Here is a 15,873-nt window from a genome sequence, read left to right as displayed (position 1 = left end):
AAGTTTGATTGAGTCCCATTTGTTTATTTTTGCTTTTATTTCTTTTGCCTTGGGAATATGATCAAAGAAAATATTGCTACGATTTATGTCAGACAATGTTTTGCCTATGTTCTCTTCTAAGAGTTTTATGGTGTCGCATCTTATATTTAGATCTTTAAACAATTTTGAGTTTATTTTTGTATGTGGTGTGAGGGAGTGTTCTAACTTCATTGATTTACATGAGGCTGTCCAGCTTTCCCAACACCACTTGCTGAAAAGATTGCCTTTTCTCCATTGTATATCCTTGTCTCCTTTTTTGAAGATTAATTGACCACAGGTGTGTGTGTTTATTTCTGGGCTCTGTATTCTATTCCATTGATCTATACATCTGTTTTTGCACCAGCACAATGCCGTTTTGATTATTATAGTTTTGTAATATTGTTTGAAGTCTGGGAGGGGTTTGCTTTTTTTCCTCAGGATTGCTTTGGTAATTCAGGGTCTTTTGTGGTTCCACATAAATTTTAAGATGATTTGTTCTGGTTCTGTGAAATGGTCATGGGTAATTTGATAGGGATCGCTTTACATCTGTAGATTGCTTTTGGTAGTATGGCCATTCTAACAATACTAATTCTTCCAGTCCAAGTGAATGCTTTCTTTTAATAGGTACGAAATACTAAAATAATCCCTGGATTAAGGTAAATATAATAAAAATACCAGTACCACGAAGAGCTTATAAAAGTATATTAAAGCATTAATTTTTATCAAATTATAACTTAACAGAAGAACCTAAAATATTCTCCAGGTAGAAAAGAACTTTCTTTTTGGAGAAATTAAATAAATGCCTCACTAAATAGTTACATGTGGTAATATTGTCTGAAAAATATCCTCCAGTTTTGTGTGTTGTTTTTAAACAAAGTCAGTGAACCTGAATTAAAATGGGAACTATAAATAGAGAAATGAAGAAATGTAGAGAATTATATGAGAAAAAGAAAGTTAGAAAGTATGGGGAAAAAGAGCCCAAATAGGACAGAAGGACAGATTAAGAGAGGAGAGGAAAAAGAGATACATTTAGTGGACAGTAGAGAAATTGGTGCCGAAGAATGCCTACTGTTACTTTAATTAATTAAATACATTTTGGAATATTCTAAATGTTTTCAAATCTATTGTCTAATCAATAAGGGCATTAACATAGTATTTGCAAAATATTGAGTAAGTGCAAGAGAATGGGGAAAGGTTGAACAAGGAAATTTAAATAGAACTTTACAGAATTAAAACGACTAATAACCTCTGCTCTAGTCTTTAAAGACAAATATATAAAACTAGCTATGGCATAAATTTTTAACTGCTTTGTCAATAACATGTTGAAAAGCAGTTTCAATGGATTTGGTGGATCAAATGCTGGGTAGAGCAGATGTGGTTTTGGTACAGCGTCCAGCATGGCAATCTCAAAGTCTGTCTGTTCACTGTTTGCAAATTGAGTGTATTATTTCCAGAAACTTGAGAGAATATACCCAAACACAATGATTTTTTTGCAAATAATCTGACTTATTTGAGGAAAGGGCACCTTAATTTCTATTTCAAAATGGTAATATCCACTTAGTGGAAGAATATTTTGTGGTAATGCAAGAGTCTGTCCACTTGTGGAGGCAGATTGTATTAACTAGACATAAAATTTTTGAAGAACTTCCTTATGTATTCAGAAGCCTCCCAAATCAGTGGCTGAGATCTAAGAACACAATATCCTCTGTAAGAAAAAAATATATATTTTTTAAATGAGTATAAACAAGGATTTTAAGAAAAAATTTTTAAAATTTGTTTCAATATTTAGAAAAAGCAAAATGCTTAAGCAGTTGGGTACTGGGAAAAATAATTGTGTGTGTGTGTGTGTGTGTGTGTGTGTGTGTGTGTGTGTGTGTGTGTGTGTGTGTGTTATAAACAAGGTAGTTATATTAGCTTTTCTCCATTGAGGAGACACCTATTTCACTGCACATCTTTGGTATTTCATTTCTGACAACCCCTGATATAACAGTTCTGCTCACAGGGTAACATAAGGAAGTAATCACATCGGGGAAATAACAGTCTCATAATCACACTATGAATACCAGCAACAGATGCAAAAGACATTAAGGTTTGCTGTAAAAATGACAGATTTCATGGGTTTTTTTTCCTTTTAACCAAGAAAGTGGACTCTTTCTAAATTCCTAAAGGAATATTTTAAGTAAGTTTTAAGTAAATGTTTCAGGAAACATGGCAGATGTTCTTCTGTCTTGAGAAAAGGAAATTTGGCTGAGATTCCTTCTAGCAAGTGAATATTTTCTCTGTCTGATTTTCCTACTCAGTCACGAGGTTTTCAGAAAAAAAACAAGCTAGATTATCTGATGGCACATACTAGACAGATAGGCCTTGCTTTGTATTTACTTAAAAGGGAAATGCTGACAAATGGCTGATGTTTATCATATAGTGCAATTTTTCTCCTTTGACTTGAGATCATGCCATTTTAACTTTGGGATACCTGATTATGAGTATGAGTATGATTATGATTATACAGATCTGATGTTCCTTCTGCCCAATTTATCCTTCTCATGCCTTGGTCTCGTTAATATTTCTAGAGGTCCATTTTGATAACTTCATATCATTGTTTTCCTATTATCTACTGAAGAAAGGCAATAATTAATTTCCTCCCATAATTTTCCATCTCCTTATTGCTTCCAAAATATAAGCACAAACATACTTGTTTATTAAAATTTTGTTGACTACCTACTAAATGTTAGGTATACTTTCTAGGTGTTAGTGCTGCATATTTGCATAAGACCCAGCCCTAAAAAAAAAAGCTTCAGACTAACTGAGAGTAAGAACACGAAAGTAGCAATAATTGCAAAATTACAGTGTAAACACAGTAACTATAGTTTAGATAAATTGGTACTTCTCAGATAATTGTGCACTATAGTTATCTTGAAATCTTGTTAAAAATCCAGATGATGAGACTCCACCCTAACAGATTGTCAGTCTTTATGAGATTCAGCCAAGCATTTGCACTTTTCACCAACCTTCCAAGATTACTCTCACAATGGCCGAAGTATGAGGACATCTTGTATAATGTAGGTGATGACACAGAGAAGGTAGTGATCAAAACTGTTAGGGGTTCCTGGTGGTGGGGTCAGGGAAGACTTCACAAAAGGAAAAATCTAAGTCCTTTTGGCAGATAAGAAAGTATATATATGGAGATAGCTTGGTACTTTGAAGGGACCTCCAAGGATGTAGATGGACTTAAGATACTTTATCCTGGAATCAGACTTAGGTTTCTGTCTTGGAACTGCCATTTGATAGCCATGTGACATTAGGTGATTTGTAAAGTTCCCTAAGAACTCAGTTTCCTCACCTATAATATGTGATAATAATAGCATATAACTTGAAAGATTGTGTCAGAGTTAAATGAGATCATCCATGTAAAGTGTTTATCATAGGCCCAGGTACATAGTAAACCCTCAAGAAACATCATCCTTTCCTGATAATGAGATGAACCCACATGACTGGGTTGTATTTGTCATTGTCATTGTATCTTAAGTGCCAGAAGATTAGATTAAGGAGATGACAGACAGGTTTATTTTGTAGAAAGAGGAGATTCGTTGAGGGGTTTCAATTTGAGGAGTAGCGTGGTCAGTTTTGAATTTTCAAAGGCCCTTTTATTTTGGAAAGTGGGGAATGCATTGCAGAAAGAGAATATGCCCAAGGAAAGGAGTAGCAGTGGTTCAAATGAGAAACTGAAGATGGTTATTGTGGTTGTGTAAATGAAATGTTAAAAGATGCAGGAGATAGTAAGGTAAAATTGAAAGATTTATGGCCAGTTAGATGTTGGAGATGAGAGAGAGAGAGGTGTAGAGAATGGTTCTTAGGTTTCTGGTGTTTTGTTTTGGTTTTTACTTTAGATATCACTTTGTATATGATCACAGTTTTGCTTTATTCCTTTGGAGAGCTGGCCTTTTAACTTTTTAGACTTTTTCTTTGATTTTTAGATCTTAGATATTAAATTAAATAAATTAAAATCAACATAACACTTTTATTTATCTATAATATTAGATCTCACACCTTGCAGTGGGATCTAGGAACCAAAAGTACTTCCCAGTTTAACTAATGATAATGCCAGTATAGGTATAAGCGCTCAAGAATGAAACATATGGAAGGTGCATTTGGTGCTACTTGCAATGTAAGAAAAAATGGTAAAAGGATACCACATTTTACATCTATATATAAAATCATCCAGTAATCATCCAATAACCTGTATATTTTATGGTCAGCTTATTAGCCTTCTTAATTTTATCCACAAATTCATTTTGCCATGTAACATAGCGTGCTTGCCGGTGTAACATCATGGGAGCCAAAATCCTTTCTACCACACTAGGACACTAAGTACAGGCCTAGTCAGTAGACTAAGGATGTTCTATAGGAATTTTGAAGATAATTCATAGCAATTCATGAAGAGAAGTTCAGTTTGGGTAAAGCTTTTTTTCTGATAGTAAAAAGTGTTAAATGTTAGTATCAGTTATTGAAAGATTATGTAATCCCTTCTGGGAACTTCTGAATTTAGGATTAGACACCTGTCTTCCAAGATGGCTTTTTTTTTTACATCTTTATTGGAGTGTAATTGCTTTACAATGGTGTGTTAGTTTCTGCTTTATAACAAAGTGAATCAGCTATACATATACATAAGACAAATACCAAGATGGCTTTGAAAGCTGTTTTCCTAAAGATTGGAAATGGGTTGAATGCCCTGTCAAACTTATTTATTTACCAGTTAGGCTTTTAGAAGTTAATCAAACTATGATAATCAATAAAAAACTGATTTTTTTTCTTTTAAACTATAAATTCAGTGTTCTCTTAATACTCACATATCCCAGATAGATACTTCAGAGGACATATAATGTAGTGGACAAAAATGATTTAGAATCCCATTTTTATATCTATTTGAATCTTTAGCTTCCATAGATAGAAGAACATTTGAAATTGAGTAATAAAATTCTAGAAAATAGAGATTAATATTTCTACCTTTTAGTCTCCGAATACTTTTTAAAAAATCTTTTCCAGTTTTATTGAGAAATAATTTACTTACATCATTGTTTAAGTTTAAGGTGTATGAAATGGTGGTTTGATTTATGTATATTGTGAAATGATTACTACAACAGATTTAGATTACTATAACAGGTTTATCTGTCATCTCATATAGATACAAAAAAAGAAAGGAAAAAAATTTCTCCTTGTGATGAGAACTCTTAAGATCTACTCTCTTTTAACTTTTCTGTATATCATACAGCAGTGTTAACTGTAGCCATCATGTCGTACATTGCACCCCTAGTACATTACACTTATTTATCTAATAACTGGAAGTTTGTACCTTTTGACCACCTTCATGAATATATTTTTTAACATTTATGGTCATACTGCTCAAACTGTGCTCTCTTAGAGGTTGTAGTTGTTCCACAAATCAGAGCATTTTTTCTAAATTACAGACACACAAAGTGAGGTAATAAATATAAATTTGGAAATTTACTCCAATTACATGTTTCTGAAACTTTGATGAATTCTATTAATTTTATGCTAACAAATTACCTGATATATAATGAAGTAGCCAATATTAATTAAAATATTAAGAAAAAAAGTCAATCTTGCTTTCTGTTAATAACAAAAGGGATTGAATGTTGAAGAGAAAGAAGGTAGGAAGAAGAAATGTTTGCCTAGCAACCTTAGGAGACACAACTACAGCTACGGCAAATATACCAGCGTTCCAGAGGTTAGAGAATACAGTTTTCTCTGCTTAATCAAGATAAGCTGAAACACTTGTTAAGAGAGTCTGATTTACATTTTCTGATACGGGCTATCATAAGTTGACATGAAGCTACATCATTCTTTGTGTTGGGAATGTGTACTGGTTTAGTAGTCATGTGAATAGATGTAGCTGCTCTGAGTTAATATATTTTTTCCAACATTTTTCTTGTGTGAAGTTATCACATTTTTTCTGTTTCCTGATCCACAAGAGCACTGAGAGATGGGAATCTATTCTTCAATTTGTGTGAGTGTGTTTTAGACATATATGATTCTGGTTATAATTGCATGTCTTGCACAAATGTATTTGTTGCTAGGGAAAATGTCCCTAGTGCAAGAAAGGCCATTAATTATATCAGTTGTTAATAGGCTTCCACAAAGAGAACTTGTAGTTTCTAGTTGCTTTGCCACTTGGATTCTGGGTCCAGCCTCGTCATTAACAGTCTTGAAATGACTATTTGATTATAATATACATATGTAATTTCCCTCACATTTCCTAATATTTGTGGAGGCACACATATAAATCTCACTACTGGAGAATCCTAGAGGGGTAATGAACATCAATAAATCAATGAGCAGTTTTTGGTTTTGAACTTATAAAATGTACATATTTTAAAAGGAGAAACTGCATGCAGTAATGGTGTTACAAATTTAGGGGTGCTCAAAGATCTCAGGATGTAGTCTCTGAGGAAGACAAAGGTAATGTTACCTTAAGGAATAGATTTTTTTCTCCTCCCACACCTGAGAGCACTCATGATACCTGCCACTAATAATTTCTCTGTCAATCTTGTGAAAACTCAGGTGGTCTGAAAACATCTTTTCATCTTGTGCAATAGTTAGAGGGCTAGTCTGAATACTCAAATCATAAAAATAGTCATAAAATATTAAATGCTCAGAAATGTATCCATTTAACTGTAGCTTATAAATTACAAAAGATATCAATTCAACACGATAGTTATTTTACTGCTCTCCTTCCTTGAGCAATATGCTTAAGACATAATGCATTAGGTCTTAATGAGTTTATTTTTATAATCACTAAAAATGTTTTCCTCCTTTGGGCTAATTAGATAATTGATTATTTGTGAAAAATAATGATTGTAAGATTTATATTTTTACCTAAACTAGTTTTCTTGTTCCAATTTATGCATATCATCTCATATCATCTCTTGTTCCAATTTATGCATATCATCTTCTATTAATTATAGAAACATGTCCTGCCCAAATTAAATTACTAATATTTGTCATTTCTAATCTAAATTGCCATTAACTTAGAATATATTACACACAAATAAGTGTAATTGATCTTTATAAGCACATTTCATTCCTTAATCATATAGGGCCATTCTAGTTTTAGCATAGTTTGCTCTTTTCTTTTAACCAAATTTATTTCATGATCATCTAACTTTTCATGTCTTTGTGCTGTTGACTTAGAGGTGTCTCAGCCTAAGTTTCTGAATTCGGAAAGCATTGTGCTTTTGTATTCCTAAAGTTTCTCTGGTTATATCTTGAGGCAATAACACTGCTCTTGGTCTCCTGGATTTTCTCATAGAAAAGCCAATATGTTTAGCTGTATATAGAAACTTTTCACTGTGAATTAATTATAAAACTAAAGGTACTTCAGTTTTGGGCCCTCTATAGAAATCTTTACATGTGTTCTTTATACTCCTAGAGTATTTATGTGAGACCTATTGATCTTAAACATACAGAGACATACTTTCATGAGAACAGAAAAAAGAAATGTCCTTAGTAGAATGCAAATGGACAACCTCACTTCCATGCTTAAAACCATTCACTAATGCCAGTTAACATTTGTTGAGAGCTTCCTATGTTCCTGGGACTATCTAAGTGTTATGCATGTATTGTTTTCTTTATGCATCACCATATTCCTATGAAGTTGGTTGGTATTTTTGCATCCATTTTATAGGTGAGGGAACTGAGACATAGAAATCATCTCAGACTTTATAAAAATAAAAATTTAAAAAAAAAGCAAGAAACTAGTGAAACCAGGATGCACACAGAGGACAGAGGTTGTGTTCTTAATAACTGAATTTTGCCTCCATTACTCACAGAAGGAAACTACAACTTTCTACACTGTTTAAGATTATAAGACTGTTTACACAACCTGCATCCTGCCTCCCTTTGCAGCTTCATTTCTTGCTGCCTTTCCCAAAACACTACAGTATGTTTTACCAAAAAACACTCCCTCCTTTTTTCCATAAAACAAGGAAAAATAATTTAAAACATTATTCATTTAACATGCCAGGACAGCATATTCACCTTCCCCTTCATTATCATGAATTGGTAAAATGTATTATGTTTTGGTATTCACCTAGGTTAGTTCCTGTGAAATAATTATTTAAACAGAAAACAACCTTCATATATTGTGATTGTTCAACTACACTGAAATCATCTTTTAAACCAACCCCCTCTCTTGCTCCACCAAGAATTTCTTCAGAGCGTGACTGCTTATGTTGCTAATTGATCTTTGCATTTCCAGCATGTATGTAACACAATAAGAGTACACAATAGGTACTCAATAATTACTTATGTAATGAATGAATGGTACCTACGTGCCAGATTCTATTTATTTTATCGTTTCATTTATCCTTATTCTGTAGGCTAAAATTTGATAAGTAGTATCTATTACTGAATATTCAGTTAGTTTCTCAGAGTAATGCTGAGTTAAATGTTAAGTAAGGTAAACGAAAGTAAAGTAAGTAAATAAAAGGATCAAGGTAAATGTGAGAGAAGCCTGTACCACATGTTCCTGAACTTACACTGCTGCTCATCAGTGACTATTGATGTTCTGAAGGAACAATTCTGAAGTCAGAATTGTTCCTTCTGAAAGAATTTAATCGACATTCAATTACATGTAACAATAGTATTTGACAAATTTTCTTTAGTAGATTAATTAATTAATCCAAGGTACATTATGGTGAAAAAAGTCTGCATGCTTATTGCTGATTTCTACAAGCCCAGAAACTAGTAGCCCAGCTCATATTGAATTCACCCTTTGATTATCACCAACTTCTACATTATTCTCAAACTGTTATAATGATAAATATGGAATGCCAAATGATAATTCTAGCATATTAAAAAACACTTAAATATGGTGCAAACATAGAAATAATGTTTATTTGTATTCATTATTTAGAGAAAAAATTTTAAATTGAAGACATGTGATATGTTTAAAATAACAAGATCTTCACTATCACTGAATACAACCTCTTGTTCAAAGACGTGGTTCAGTTCCTGTTCTTTTCTCACATGAATGCAAATCCAGTATTTTTGGTCTTCATTTTCAATAAATTTATACATGGGTTGTCATGTCAAATTCATGAAGGGGTTTTTCTTTTTACAAAACAATGTTGCTGGGAGGCTTAGCAATAATTTAGCTTTCTTATCCTCCCTGTCTCCCTCTCTCATTTCATTAAAGACTCATTAAAATCATTATGGAATACTATATATATATATATATATATATATGCAGAATGATCAGATATAAATGATATGATTAACACCATTTTCTCCTCCAGGTTGCCCTGTGGTCAGAATTGGAAAGAATAATTTCTGTTTATAAATAAATGTTGGAAATTGAAGAACTGAGGTTTTAATGTTTTCAGCCAGGGTAACTAACCACAGTAATTTGACAGCAGGTGTAATTAACTCTGTGCAATTTTTGATATAGATTTGTCCCTGTATTCATTTCTGTTTGTTTTTGGCTACAACACCTAGTTAATTGATCCAATTCCCATTAAAAAAATTCACTCAGAGAGCATCTTTGATTGCCAAGGACATAATTTTACAAAATTTACACTCATAAGGATGAAAATGACTCAATATGCTGATTGGCTTGGTTAAGTAGGAGAGAATCCTTTGCAACACTTTTACAAATACCTTTTCTTTGTTGATTCCTATGAATAAGTTATTGCTATTGTTACTTATAAAGAAATGAAAAATAATTATTAAAGAAGACATTTTTTAAACTAATCACTGTTTTGTAAATTAACAAATGACTTTAAAATAGGAACTGTAGCATTTTCAGATATCTCTGCTTTATTTGCATGTAAAATAATTAAATGCAAAAAAATGAGAGAGGTCATCAACATGACTTCTCTTTCTTATCTATTACTTCATTACCTTGGTTTCTTCCCTGAGACAATCATATTAAACAGATTAGCAGGTCCAACTCAATCTCTTCTAGAAAAATAGAAAGCAGTATATTCTTGTACCCCCAAGTTCTCTGCTAATACTAATTCATCTAATAGATAAGTGATTTTATGATTTACATTCCATTATAAAAATTTCAGAAATGCAGGAATATACAAGAAAACACATAAAAATCACCAATAATCTCATATCAAGAATCATAACCACTGCTAATATTTCACATATTTCCTTTTGGTTATTTTTCCCTGTGATTATTTGCATATAAGAATTTTTAACCTACGAAATTGTTATTGCATAGTTTATAGAGTTTTATATCACATTTTAAAGTTAAAACTCTTTCATAAATATTTTGCTGTGTCTGTATATAATATGGAAAAATCTCACTTAAAAATCTCTCAATATTCTATGGCATCACTGTGCCGTAGGTTTTTTTGTTTTGTTTTGTTTTGTTTTTGTTTTTTGCGGTACGTGGTATGCGGGCCTCTCACTGTTGTGGCCTCTCCCGTTGCGGAGCACAGGCTCCGGACGCGCAGGCTCAGAGACCATGGCTCACGGGCCTAGCCGCTCCGCGGCATGTGGGATCTTCCCGAACTGGGGAACGAACTCGTGCCCCCTGCGTTGGCAGGCGGACTCTCAACCACTGCACCACCGGGGAAGCCCTGTGCCGTAGTTTTATTTATCCTCCCAGAGGAGGAAATCACCACTTATGGATATTAATAGTTTTCTGTGTGTATGACCCTGAATGGAGTACTTGATAGAAAGAAGGAAAAGAGAAATGAACGTGTACTAAATTTGGCCTTCTCAGCAAGAATGACCACATAAATGGCCTTAATGGTGAAGGGTAATAAATGTACTGTTCAGGACTCCCAAGAAACTAAGGAGTCCTTACCAAAGGGAAGTGAAATCATACTGACAAGACATATATGCTTACATCATAACTTTTTTTTGATTAGTAATTCTTAAAAAGACTCTATGAAATCAGATGAATTTAATGTGTAAGACCCATTAGTGGGTGCTGAATGAGATGAAAGTAAATATAAGACAGTTTCTTTCTTGGATCTCAAAATCTAGTAGGGGAAGTGAGACATTTAACCCTTAAAATTTTAACAGTAGGTCACAACTTAATGGTAACTTATCTTTCCTAGTTCTATAAATTCAAGATTACAAAAATCAAGAAATATGGGATTTGACATATGTTTAGGGACCTAGCTAATTGCCGCACCAGGCATTGGAATTACAGTCCACATGACCCTGTCTCCTTTAGGACTGCCTCAAATGCATTCCCAAATGGCCAATTTACTCCTCCTCTTTACTGCCTTACTTTCTGATCTAACCATAACTCCATCATGTCACTGCTTTTATTTAATTTTCTATCCTTTAATGTGACATCATTTTTAGCTACTCTGACCATTATGTTATTAGATAAACTATCTTCCATTTGCAGAGATAGACGTTTGTATTTATTAAGAAATAAAATAGGGATGCACTTTCTTTTATATACTGTTCATTCATCTATACAACGAATGTTTATTGAGTGCTTGCTTAAGACTCTGTGCTTCAAGCTGCCCTTCTGGAACTTATATTCTCAGAGGGGGATAAACACTGAACAACTATTTACATAATTATTCATTATTAATTTATGTCAAATACAACAAAGGTGATGGAGAGGGTGGTGTTATGTATGATAGCATCTATCAGAGGGAAATAACATGGTCAAAGAGAGAAGGAATATGTACGATATAGTCATACTTTAGAATTTAGTTTTTAATATTTTTTAATAAATAAATATATAGTGTGAATATTTATAATGAATATATATATTCACACATATATATATAATGATTTTGGAGTGGTGACTGCTTCCTCCCTCCATTCAAATATGTATTAGATTAGTTCAAAATGTGAACTACAAAGAAATAGATAATAAACATTGGCTCTTATTGAAGATAAAAAGTTTTTAATAATAATACATTCACATGTTTGAAAAAATGTTTTGGCAAAAACATCAAACAGTTTTTATTCCTTTAAATGAATCATTTTAGAAATAATGCCATTTACAGGAATGTAGATGGACTTAGAGATGATCATACTAAGTGAAGTAAGTCAGAAAGAGAAAGACAAATACCATATGATACCACTTAAATGTGGAATCTAAAATATGACACAAATGAACTTATCTATGAAACAGAAACAAACTCACAGACATAGAGAACAGACTTGTGGTTACCAAGGGGGAGGGAGGGTAGAAGAGGGACAGAGTGGCAGTTTGGGGTTTGCAGATCCAAATTATTATACATAGAATGGATAAACAACAAGGTCCCACTCTATAGCACAGAGAACTATATTCAGTATCCTGTGATAAACCATACTGGAAAAGGATATAAAAAAGTATATATATATATATATATATATATATATATATATATATATATATATATAAAAAACTGATTCACTTTTCTGTACAGCAGAAATTAACACAACATTGTAAATCAACTATATTTCAATTAAAAATGCTAAACTAAATGAATCATTTCAGAAAAACCTTTTACTTTTGTATGCTTTTATTCTTTTATGTTGAAAAATAAGTTGTTGATGTAAAAATAATGGAAGTGTTTTGAATTATATCATAATCTCCCTCTCAGAAGAAGGTACCAGGTGATATGGACAAAATAGCAAATAATTTTTTTAGCCATTTTACTAAGAATGTTTTACAGATATAATTTCATTTTATTATCACAATAAATTATTATTATTATTTTTATTTAGGGATTTTCTTTTTAGGAATTTTTAGTTTCATTTCACAGAAGACATTTAAGCTGTGAGTTAAAGAAGAATTCATGTATTATCACACAGCTAATTAATGGTTGGTGCCATGAAAATTGAAATAGTTCTGTGGTGGAGTTCCAAAGCACATTGCTCTAACCATATACCGTTAAATCTTGTTCACAGAACATTCTTAATGTCTCAATGTAAAATCTAGTTTTAATGACACCAATATTCAGTTTTGGTAATTTAATATGCATGATTTAAGCATTCATCATTTGAAAGTTACTTATATTATTATCACTAAATATTCTTAGCTATTGGTTTGGATTCCTGTCCTGAACCACAAACTCCTAGCAGTGGGAATAAAATTGGAGACAGATACATGGTTGGTGATGTAGTATCCTTTCAGTGTGATCAAGGCTATTCTCTTCAGGTAAGTCTATTTTAAACTTTTAGCTTTGACTTCCATTACCCTTTCAGAATATTTTAACAGACTAATCATTGATAATACACAGGTTATAAAACAATATTGATCTCAGGCTGCATAATTTAACATTAAATCAAAAGTTATTCAATTTGTCAGTGAGATATTCATGAGAGAAATTGCTGGAATGAATAAATTTGTTGTGTTTGCAAATAACCAAAAATGATTTTTGAATCAAAATAAATATTCACTTTTTTCTCTGTTCACATTGGATGTGACCACTGAACTCCTGGATTTTCAGAATTTGAAATAAAAATGAAAGTGATACTTAAAGCATTAAATGAAACTTCCATGATAATAAATTCCCCGAATCAGTAAAAATCAACTACAAATAAGTTTTGCTAAAACTGTGGATTTGCAATGTATATTCTGACTTTACGTATTTATATTAATACTCTTTTGTAGGTGTTTTAGAAGGTCTCAATTTATGACCTCATAAAACTCTCCCTAAAGCATAGACCTATTAAGAAATTAAAAAAAAAAATGAGACAGAATTTCACATGTTAAGTAAATAAATTCCTTAGAGGAAAGAAAAGTAAAAATTAATAATTTATAGTCTTTAAACTTGTAACCCAAATTATTAGTCTCAGGAGTGAAATCAAGTTTTTCTGGACTTTAAAATTTAATATACCTCAGTTGACTTTTCAATTTTTTATGAAAGAATTTTATAATCATTTTTTAATCTATCTCACCTTGAATATTATTGCAATTTATTATAAATCACTATGTATATGGCCATTTCCTTCATATAATTATTGCAGTACCTTAGTAGAAAATGTTTTGGTAGAACAATGTTAAAACCACAGTTTTAATGTGATATAGAGTCTTAATTTTTCTACCAAAAGCTTGGTTTTTTTTTTGGTTTTTTTTTTTTGTTTTTTTTTTTGCGGTACGCGGGCCTCTCACTGTCGCGGCCTCTCCCATTGCAGAGCACAGGCTCCGGACACGCAGGCTCAGCGGCCGTGGCTCATGGGCCCAGCCGCTCCGCGGCATGTGGGATCTTTCCGGACCGGGGCACGAACCCGTGTCCCCTGCATCGGCAGGCGGACTCTCAACCGCTGCGCCACCAGGGAAGCCCAAAAGCCTGTTATTTTTTACATTTTATCACAAGTGTATATAATTACCTTTCTTGTTTTAAGTCACACTAATATTTCCAGTAATGTTGAAAAATATTAAAATGTAATATATTATTAAGTTTGTTTTCATAATTATCATTCACTATCCTATGTTATATTTACACTTTTAAAAATGTGTGCTGAACTGCATTGTCTTGTTTATATAGGGTCATTCTCATATTACATGCATGCCTGGGCCTGTGAGAAGATGGAATTACCCAATCCCAATTTGTTTGGGTAAGTTAAAGAACTATAAATCATTTATTAGCTGTATCAAATTTTAAAGGTACACCTTATATATGTTGTTGTTCAAACATATAGTTTACTTTTGTCAGGTTTTATGGAAATTATATTTTGAGATAAATGCTTCACATTTTTTTTCTTTTTTAATTTTAAATTTTTACTTTTTTTTTGCCCCAAACTTTAATATCAATGGATGACTTAAAAATACAAATTGAGAAAAGTTATTAAGTTTTTTGATTCCCAGAGAGTTTTCTCAATATGATGTAGTAGAAGTACTCATAGATCAGGAAAATATACTATTGCTTACTATTGAGCCAAAATAGATAAGGAAGCTGGAGTCTACCAAAGGGAGCATGACACCCCATGAGATGTCTTCATTGGTAACAGGCAATTGAGATGTAGGATGTATCAAAAGAACACTTGGGGCTTTGAAAGTATGGGCCCAAATTTTTGTCCTAATTTAATGCAGCTTCCAATTATTTCTATCCACCTTAATTTTTTTTCTCTTTTTCATTTCTGGTGTCTGTATGCAACCATTAATATACTGGGCTCTATAGAGTAGGAAAAAAAAAGTTTGAGGTATGGTCTCCATAATTAAAACATTTGTTTACCATTTAGAGTTGTAGAAATAAAAGAAATGAAATAAGAATAATTTAGTGTCAAATAATACCATTGACTATGTGATAGAATTTAAGAAAGATGAGATTGGTATTGATTGAAGTCATTGGGAAATATATTCAGTCCATAAAATTTACAAAGAGTTTTGGATGATAGGTGTAATTAAGATAAATGAATGAAGAAGACTACCCTTTCTGAGTAGGAAAAAGGGCAAAAACAAAAGAATTGGTGTGACTTGTATACCCTACCAATGTACAGTGAACAAACCTGTATTATATTAGTTTGCTTGGGCTGCCGTAACACTACAGACTGGATGGCTTCAACAACGGGAATTTATTTTGTCACAGCTCTAGAAGCTAGAAGTTCAAGATCAAGGAGCTGGCAGGGTTGTTTTCTTCCGAGAGCTTCTTTCCTTGGCTTGTAGAAGACTATCTTCTCCCTACATCTTCACATAGTCTTTTCTCTGTGAAGGAGCTCTCCTATCTCTTTCTCTTCTTATAAGGACACCAATACCATTAGATTAGAGCTCCACCCTTATGACTTCATTTAACCTTAATTACCTCCTTTAAAGAAGGTATCTCATTTCCAAATACAGTCGCATTTGGGAGTTAGGGCTTTAACATATGAATATTGGGGGGAGACACAATTCAGTCCATAATGCCTATGTACCATGGGTGCAAT

The 15,873-nt window shown here is 32.6% G+C and overlaps 1 protein-coding gene across 3 annotated transcripts in view; it reads left to right on the top strand.

Annotated features, from left to right (window-relative positions):
* CSMD3 (CUB and Sushi multiple domains 3) overlaps positions 1-15,873 on the top strand; it is a 1,076,690-nt gene that overhangs the window by 938,026 nt on the left and 122,791 nt on the right. For all 3 annotated transcript variants that reach the window (XM_060127236.1, XM_060127235.1, XM_060127234.1), the window contains 2 exons: positions 13,047-13,165; positions 14,499-14,568. In XM_060127236.1, coding sequence (XP_059983219.1) covers positions 13,047-13,165; positions 14,499-14,568 — 189 coding nt within the window. The remainder of the gene's footprint in view (positions 1-13,046; positions 13,166-14,498; positions 14,569-15,873) is intronic.

Source organism: Lagenorhynchus albirostris, chromosome 17 (genome assembly GCF_949774975.1).
Source record: "Lagenorhynchus albirostris chromosome 17, mLagAlb1.1, whole genome shotgun sequence".
NCBI lineage: Eukaryota > Metazoa > Chordata > Mammalia > Artiodactyla > Delphinidae > Lagenorhynchus > Lagenorhynchus albirostris.
Note: the sequence above shows the minus strand (reverse complement) of the source record. Positions and strands in the feature narration are given on the sequence as shown.